The sequence below is a fragment of the Limulus polyphemus genome, unplaced genomic scaffold (genome assembly GCF_000517525.1).
Source record: "Limulus polyphemus unplaced genomic scaffold, Limulus_polyphemus-2.1.2 Scaffold161, whole genome shotgun sequence".
In the NCBI taxonomy this organism is placed as follows: Eukaryota; Metazoa; Arthropoda; class Merostomata; order Xiphosura; family Limulidae; genus Limulus; species Limulus polyphemus.
This window is the reverse complement of record NW_013665771.1, coordinates 443,041-451,634: the sequence shown is the minus strand read 5'-3', so window position 1 is coordinate 451,634 and position 8,594 is coordinate 443,041. Positions and strand designations below refer to the sequence as shown.

The window sequence follows — 8,594 nt, the reverse complement described above, 5'->3', positions numbered from 1 at the left end:
TATATATATATATATATATATATATATATATATATAAAGTGGACTAACATAACTCAAAATCTGAAATAAAAGTAACTTCAAAATGCAAAAGATCTTATAAAACTCTTAATTTGATGTTTAATTTAATGTGTAATTTTGAATTTTTATACAAAAAACAACTTAATTTTTTAATCCAAAATAGATAAACCTTCAAAGCCTTCATATTGTGATTAATTTTCAGCTTAAATATTATATTGCTTTCTTTACTGAAGAGTTCCTAATAAGTCATCACATTTTGCCCAGTGTGTAGCTTGGTATCACAAACTTTACTGGAATACCAAGCTACACACTGGGCTATATGTGACAACTCACTGGGAACTCTTCAGTAAAGTTTGTGATACCAAGCTACACACTGGGCTATATGTGATGACTCATTAGGAACTCTCCAGTAAAGTTTGTGATACCAAGCTACACACTGGGCTATATGTGACAACTCACTGGAAACTCTTCAGTAAAGTTTGTGATACCAAGCTACACACTGGGCTATATGTGAAGACTCACTGGGAACTTTTCAGTAAAGTTTGTGATACCAAGCTACACACTGGGCCATATGTGACGACTCATTAGGAACTCTGCAAACTTTACTGAAAGTAATGATATATGAAATTCAATAGTTCATATAGAGATATGAATATTTATGGCTGAAAAATTACAATTAGCTTAACTGTTTCTTGTATCTTTACAATATATAGTAGTTTAATTTTTGCTTTGTATTTTTAAAGTTGATCAACTTTCAGCTAAAAGTTTAGTATAACATTAAAAACTGTTAACATATAATTTACAAACATAATTTATTTTATTTAAAAATGTGTTCCTATCAAGTATATTATATGATAGGTATGTATGTATAGTAAAGCCTAATCTACTGGCCATTCAAATAAGCTTGTTAAAGCATTTGCACGATGAAGCACATATGCATATTGACCACATGTGAGGCATCTTCTATACATGTAATGAATTCTCATTGTGTTTCTTCACACAGTACAGCAACCAATTTTGTAGGTTTTAACTATTTACACTTTTCTTTTTGTACAAATTATTATATACAGGAGCTTTAAATTTTTCTGTGAAGTTTAGGAACTACCATATACTGTGTTAAACACATTTTATAGATAACTATTATAATAGCTGAAAACCAGAAATTATATAATTGTATGTTTGTGTTGAACAGTGTTCTAAGTTAAAAATGTATTTACACTAAAAGATGTTATATTATAAATAAAATTTGTTCTAAAAACCCTTTGAATTAATATTTTTTGTCATACAAGATGCATGTAAATCTATAAACAGCTTATTTTTTTCTCAAATTGGATAAATTCATATTTGATCAGTGCCTTTCTTGTTGCTGTGTGTATTAGATTGATAATGTATATATATATTTTTGTTTCATTTCTTACAGAGAGAGATATTGGTCACGAAGCAGCTGCATCACAAGAACCTTCTTCCTTATTTCTGCTCCTTTGTGTGCGATAATGAAGTTTGGGTGATTATGCCCATCATGGTTTATGGTAAATTTACTAATGTACTTAACAGTTGTTTGTGAAATATTGATGTATTTTCATAGCACTGGTGATTGGTACAAACTAATACTGAATGAGAAATTTTTTCATAATGTTTTTGTTTATTGTTTTCAACTACACTATCCATCTTTAAATGCATCATTCTATGAGCTAAAAGAAATTAATCAATTATAAATTAAACTTTTTAGATAAACCAATATCCTTGTCAGCAATCAGTTCAGTATTGTAAATGCTAGGCAACAAAGTTTAAATTTCAAGATATTTTTTATGAAACAATTCATTCAGGGTCATTATGGATTTCCTCGTGAATACATTTCACATGATACTAAATTTCAGTTTTCCATGATCTTTTGTGTTAAAAACTTATTTTTATAAGTCTTGATCCAACCTGATTATTTGATTCCTCTCTTTTTTCCAAGTATTTGAATATATTCTGATGTGTTGTTATGGACATTAGAATAAGTGTATTTTAGCATGAAACATGGTTTTAACATTGCATATTCTATTCCTGTGGACTCAAAAAATGATTCATTTAACAATCAGCTCAAAATTATATGGACTGTAACCAGAAATCTTCTGATAGATATTGTTATGATAAATGAGCAGACTACATTTTAATAATAATTTTCATAAGCACTGTTTAAGTCCTATTATGTTGTTAGAAAAAAAAACTGCAAGTTAAGGTGTTAATTTCTTAATGTCTAACAACTACTTTTAAACACATTTATCTGGTGGTAAATAGTTCCTTCAAAATTTCTTACATGGTGCATAAAAAAAAAGAGTTTCTAACCCAATAATAACAACGTGCTTCAGACTGAAGGCCATTATGTAACTCTTGTTAAATTTCTTTCCAATAATAAAACCAGTGAATAAAATTGTTTGAAACTTGACAAGAACTTTCATAAAAGTATGTAGTTTGAGAAAAATAAAATATTTAATTTTGATTTTTTCTACTATTTCTACTAAAAATGCATTATTTATTGTAGCTATTTGTGCTTGGTCTCTGAATAGTTCACCTGCAAGATGATTTTCATGTTCAGTTAAAAAATACTATTTTTTATTGTACAATTTTGACATTTCATAACCTGTAGAACCTTCTAAGTAAATATCAAAAGTTTTTTAAGGTAAACATTTATATTTTAGTTGTTATTTTCATTACAACATCACTAACTTTAGTTAGCTATTACCATCAACGTACATTGCAATGGAATGTTAAAAATTAAGAAATGGAAATATGTACTTATATTTTATCTTAAAATATCTCCTTTGGGTCATATGTGTAATTTCATATTCTTACATTTTCACTTATAGTTTATTTTTAATGTTTTATTTTTCTTTCATTTACTTTATCTTTGATTATTAATCTCGATACACATCAACAGGTGCCCTAGGATGATATAACGTTCACATTGGCAGAGATTGTTTAAACCCCAACAAAATGGTGGTTACATTCACTAACTTTATGAATGCCTTTTGATTGAGGCAAAGCATAGAAAAAATTTAAAACTCATTAAACCTTTCAAATATGAATATTAAAATACAAATAATACATAACTAACTAAAATATAAAAGTAAAACCTAAATGCAATTTAACTGTATCAAACTAGTATGTATAAAGCAAGAACTTGCTCTCAACAATGGACTATGCCTTATTTCTCCTCGTATGTAAATGGTTATATACATCTGTGTTTACTGTTAATTTGGTGACATTCCAATGGGAAATCTGCTCTTTCTATTGGTTGTAAGCCTGGCATTCAACTTAAAACTTACTTTTACTTTGGAAGTGGGTGTGGCTCTTTAGCTGAAATTATTTTTACAATGTTTTCCTCAGACACAAGTTCTTAAAATTGGACTCGAGTTACTCGTAAACAAGCTATATGTACATGTACTTTGAACATCTGCAAGAACACTTCTACTTCATATACACTTGTTTCTTTTATATTAGCTCTAAAGTTCAGGTATTTTCAATCGCAAGATTATCATGTGAGAGTGAACTTAAATTATTTAATTATTGTTTCAGAGGTTTATTTTGAAATAAAGGAATAAAAACTGAGATAATTTAAAAATAATATAAAACATTGGATTATAATATACTTGATAAAAATAGTTTCATTAAAATACATTAATAGTAAAGTGATTTTATTAAATTTTAATTGTAACTCAGTAACATGTGCAGAAAGTGTTTTAAAAATGGTGTCATCATTATAGGGTTAAACATTTGGTTGAAAAACATGGACAGAAATAAAACTTCCTTGAACTTGCTGTCACCAGCTGTTCAGGTTTGAGCATTATTTGTGATTGTAGTCCAGCTTTTTCATGATTTTAATGCTTTTGTTGACAGTCCATCAATTACACCCTTTTACCTTAATTATGAAAACTTTTTAAGTTGTAAGTGGTATTTAGATCTGATGACAGAAACCTCAAAAAATAATAAAGTATGTATAAAAGTTAAGTGCATCCTTGAAAGATGTTACAGATTATTAAAATGATGTAGACAGTTTGAATACTTTATTTAAACTCTGTATTTAATAACAATTGCTTCGTTCATGTAATATAATGTAAAGTTGATGCATTCGAGGTGAAGTAGGAATTACATATCAGTGTCTTTTATACACCAATATGCACTACAGAAATTAAATAATGAATTACATATCCATAAAACGTTTGGAAGGAAGATATATTTCATCATTTAGTTTCTAAGAAAATGTTTCTTTGATAATTTGTTGTTTTGTTCTTTCTTTTTTCTAGGTTCAGCACAAGACATCATCAAGTCCCGGTTTTCTGCTGGTCTTCCAGAGCTAGCAATTGCTTTTATTATGAAGGATATCTTATCAGCTCTTGAATATATTCACAAGCGGGGACTTATACACAGGTTGAATTAAAATGCTTATATTCTATTAGCTCTTACATTTACTCTTAAAAGGGTACATAGATTAGCACATTAGGTCATGAGCTTATAATTTCTGTCTGTGGTGACATTAAACATTTTTCAGGAGAAAAATAAAGCTTATGCTTTTTACAAGCACAAATTATGTATATATATATATTGTTATTGTTTGTTTTCAAAAAGTAATAAAAAATTAAATAATCCAAGCTTCTAACCATGATTCAGATGTTTTGCCCTATATTTAATTGTGATTTTTATTTGGAGAGAAGAAATATTTAGATGTTCTAACTACCTAGATAAAACTTCTTTATATGTGAAATAAAGCTGCAAATATGTGGTCTTCGTACATTTTAGTTGCTCATTTGTAGCTCAAACATTTTAAAAGCAGTGAATTCTTTTAAAAGTTTGTGATATCAAATAAAAATGAACTTACTGTTCTTCTTGTGTTACAAATTTCAAGCTTCTAAAACTAACAAAATCATAAGTATATTATGTGAAAACAGATTATTTTCTTCCTTGCAATGTATGTACTTACCATAGAGCTCTCTTTCATTCTTTTAATGATTTCAAATTTTTAAACTTTCAGGTATTACATCGGAAACCTTTTGTGTTTACATAATTTAAGTTAATCTTATTATACAGGGTGTCCCTAAAGTCTGAACACATAGGCAAAAATGCAGATTTTCAAGAAATGAAATTTTCAACAACATTTTATTCAATTGGAATATTAACAAATAACATCTTCAATATGATTTCCATCATTTGTGATGCAAAGGTTGATGCGCTTTGCAAGATTCATGTGAATTCGATGTAATAACTCCACATTGCCATCAATTTTAGCACATTCACTCATTAAATATAGTTAATGAGATTTCCTATGTGTCCAGACTTTAGGGACACCCTGTAGAGAGGGTTGTGTATATTATATTAAAACAAGTTTGAATATCCAAATAAATAAGTCATATGAAAACCAAAAATGCTATAATGTCATAGTGAAATATAATGTATCAGCATTACATTTTGGCATTGTTTGCCATTTCATAGGTAGTATGATGCCACCAAATTCTGATTACTTTTGAGAAGGGCATGTAACAGTCCTTTCCATCTCAACATGTTCATACACTTAGATCATAGAGATGTGTTCAGATATGTAATTTAAAATTTCCAAGACAAGGATATCCTTTCTACTTAATTGCATTGGGAAACAAAGGAAAATGGATCAACTTGGAACACCAGGAACATATAGAAAGTGACTTGCAACTAGCCATATCCCAGTCATGGTAAGCAAAGTGTAGCATCTTATAAAAGAGAGAATCCACAAACACAAAGTCAATGGGGCATATGTACAGCTTTTACCACTGACCTGTGTATATGTGGATTTTCATACCTTGTTACAAGATGCCACACTTTTTTTTTACCACAGCTTGGGTATTACTTGTTGCAGATATCTCTCAGGATGGTCCTGGTGTCTCAAGTTCATCCATATTACTTTGCTTTCCAATACCATTAAATGCAAGATATCACAATCTTGGAAATTCTAAATTTCTATAGTCTGAATGAGTGAATATTTTGCATTGGAAAGGACTGTTACATATCCTTGCAAAATGTAATTAACTTTTGGGGCATCACACTACCTATGAAACACCACAAAATGTCCAAAGGTAGTTATGATATATTTTGTTTCATCTCAACTTTATATAGACTGTAATTGTCACATAACTTGCTGAATCACATTTTAGTATAATATACTCAACCCTCTATACATCTGCTTTGGTCATCACAACTTTTAGATCTCATAACGTATTTTCAATTGCATTATATTAACTGCACTGAAGTATTTAATACATTTTTGAGTTTAGCACTGTAACATAAAGATTATTATTTTATCTTGAAATCAGTTGAAATAGAATAATGTTTGAAAGTATTTCATTCTATATTAACTAAAAATCAGGTTCATAAGGGTCTTAGAAAACTTGAAACTTTTTTAATCAATTTCCAGGACTGTAAAGTTTTTGCAAGTTAATAATGTAGTGAAAAGTCTTAGAACACTAAAATAGCTGTGTCAAAACATTTACTTTCTGATATTTCAAAATATCAGTAACAACATTCCTGCTTTGGTCAACTATTGTAACCGTTCCTTGACTGATGGTTCTTCAGGTCACTTCAAGTGCACATTTACAAGATCAGCTTTCAAATATTAAGAAAAAAAATATTAATTTAATTGTATTTCAACAAGTTTTTACTAAAAATATTATATAATCATTATTTTAGCAATATATAACATTTAAGTAATTTATTTGTTTATTAAATATAAATGGAGCTTGACAAAGAAGTATTGTAGGAAAAATATCACTTTATAATGTCTGACAAAGATAATACTGTTATATTAAAAAGTGGGGACAGTGTTCGCTGGTAAATGTTTGTTATTCATACAGTATGACTTACAGCAGAAAGCTGAATGCCTCAATCTGCAGAATAAAGTATATTAATGAATATCAAACAAGTTATAACTGATTGTATATTTAAAATGGAGTTTTATGGTCAAAATGAAAAATAGAAACTCTTAAGACAAGAAAATTTTGAATATTTCGCAATCTGAAAAAATTATACAAATACTAACTCAAATTTTAGGAAAATTTTCATGAAAAACCAGAACATATTTAAAAAGTTTCTACAAAGTTTCATGTAATTTGGTTATATATTTACACTTTGAGAATGGAAAAGAACAGAATATTAGGGATAACTTAATATGTAAATAAAAACTTCAGCTTATTATAACACTTCCATTTAACAGCTATGACAAAACGTGATTTACAAATTTATAAGGGAAATGGTAAAGGTAAAAGCTGTTTTTTAGATCCTAGGAAGTTGATAATTCCATCTTGGAAAATCCTAAAAAAAATGGGAATACATATGTTTACATGTTTTTCTGTTTGCACTTGGGTGTTTGATAAAACAGATGGAACATAAGTAAGCTTTACTTTAATATAAGGATATACAATTATATTTCAATGTATTTGTAAAACTAATTTGGTCATTATGTACAGTAAATGAAGAAGAAATGCCACAAAAAAAGAATTAAACTATTTTTCTTCTTTTAGAAGTGTGAAGGCTAGTCATATTCTTGTATCTGGCAGTGGAAAAGCTATACTCTCGGGGCTTAGATATTCTTGTAATGTCATTGAAGATGGTCGTTGGCACCAAACAATACACCAATTTCCTTCAGATTCTGGATCTAACCTTAGTTGGTTGAGTCCTGAGGTTCTTGAACAAGTAGGATTACATTTTCTTTTGTTTGACAAAGCCTTCTATTGTATATATAAAATTTTATCTCTTGAAAATGTATTGCAGGAACACAGATTCAGCTGAAATATGTAATACGCAGTGTGGTCACAAATAAATAGACACCATCTTTTCAGAAAAAAATGAAAATTTTCAGTAATATTCACATGAATTGATATATTTATAATTCAATTAATATCTAGTAGATCTTCCTTTTGCTTCGTGGAGTTCGTTGATCCTTTGGGGCATCGTGAGAATCATCTCGTCAATTTTAGATTGTGGGATTTTTGCCCACTCTTGCTTCAAAACTTGGAATAGATCGCTCTTCGAAGTTGGTTTTTTTGTTGTTTCTTGACTTGCCGGTCAAGTATGGCCCAGAGGTTTTCGATGGGGTTCAAGTCAGGAGATTGGCTCGGCCAGGGAAACTTCTGGATACCATTTTCTTCCTGCCACTTTTGGGTGTTTCTAGCAGTGTAACACGGTGCTCCATCTTCCTGGAACAACATTGTGTTCCTGTCCACGAAACCCGTGGAATAAAGTGGCAAGAGTCCTTCCTCCAATATTTCAACGTATTTTGCAAAATTTATGTTGCCAACTCACTCCACTAAGCTCGATCTCCCACCAACCCAAACAGCTCTCCAAACCATCACGCTGAAACCACCATGCTTCATAATTGGCTGCAATCTGTTGAGCCAAAACTCTTGGTGAGGCATTCTCCTAGACCCATATCCTTCCTACTGTCCGAAAATTGAGCGAATCTTGATTCGTCTGAGAACAATACGGTCTTCTAGAAGTCCAGAAGCTTGGTCATCATATCACTTGCCCACTTCTTTCGTCTGACTATGTTGGCAGGCCTTAATAAAGGG

General features: G+C 29.8%; 1 protein-coding gene across 2 annotated transcripts in view; it reads left to right on the top strand.

Moving 5' to 3' along the window:
- LOC106476983 (STE20-related kinase adapter protein alpha-like) overlaps positions 1-8,594 on the top strand; it is a 41,702-nt gene that overhangs the window by 23,124 nt on the left and 9,984 nt on the right. For both annotated transcript variants that reach the window (XM_022381414.1, XM_013937599.2), the window contains exons 6-8: positions 1,439-1,547; positions 4,308-4,431; positions 7,548-7,719. In XM_022381414.1, the coding sequence (XP_022237122.1) occupies positions 1,439-1,547; positions 4,308-4,431; positions 7,548-7,719 (405 nt within the window). The remainder of the gene's footprint in view (positions 1-1,438; positions 1,548-4,307; positions 4,432-7,547; positions 7,720-8,594) is intronic.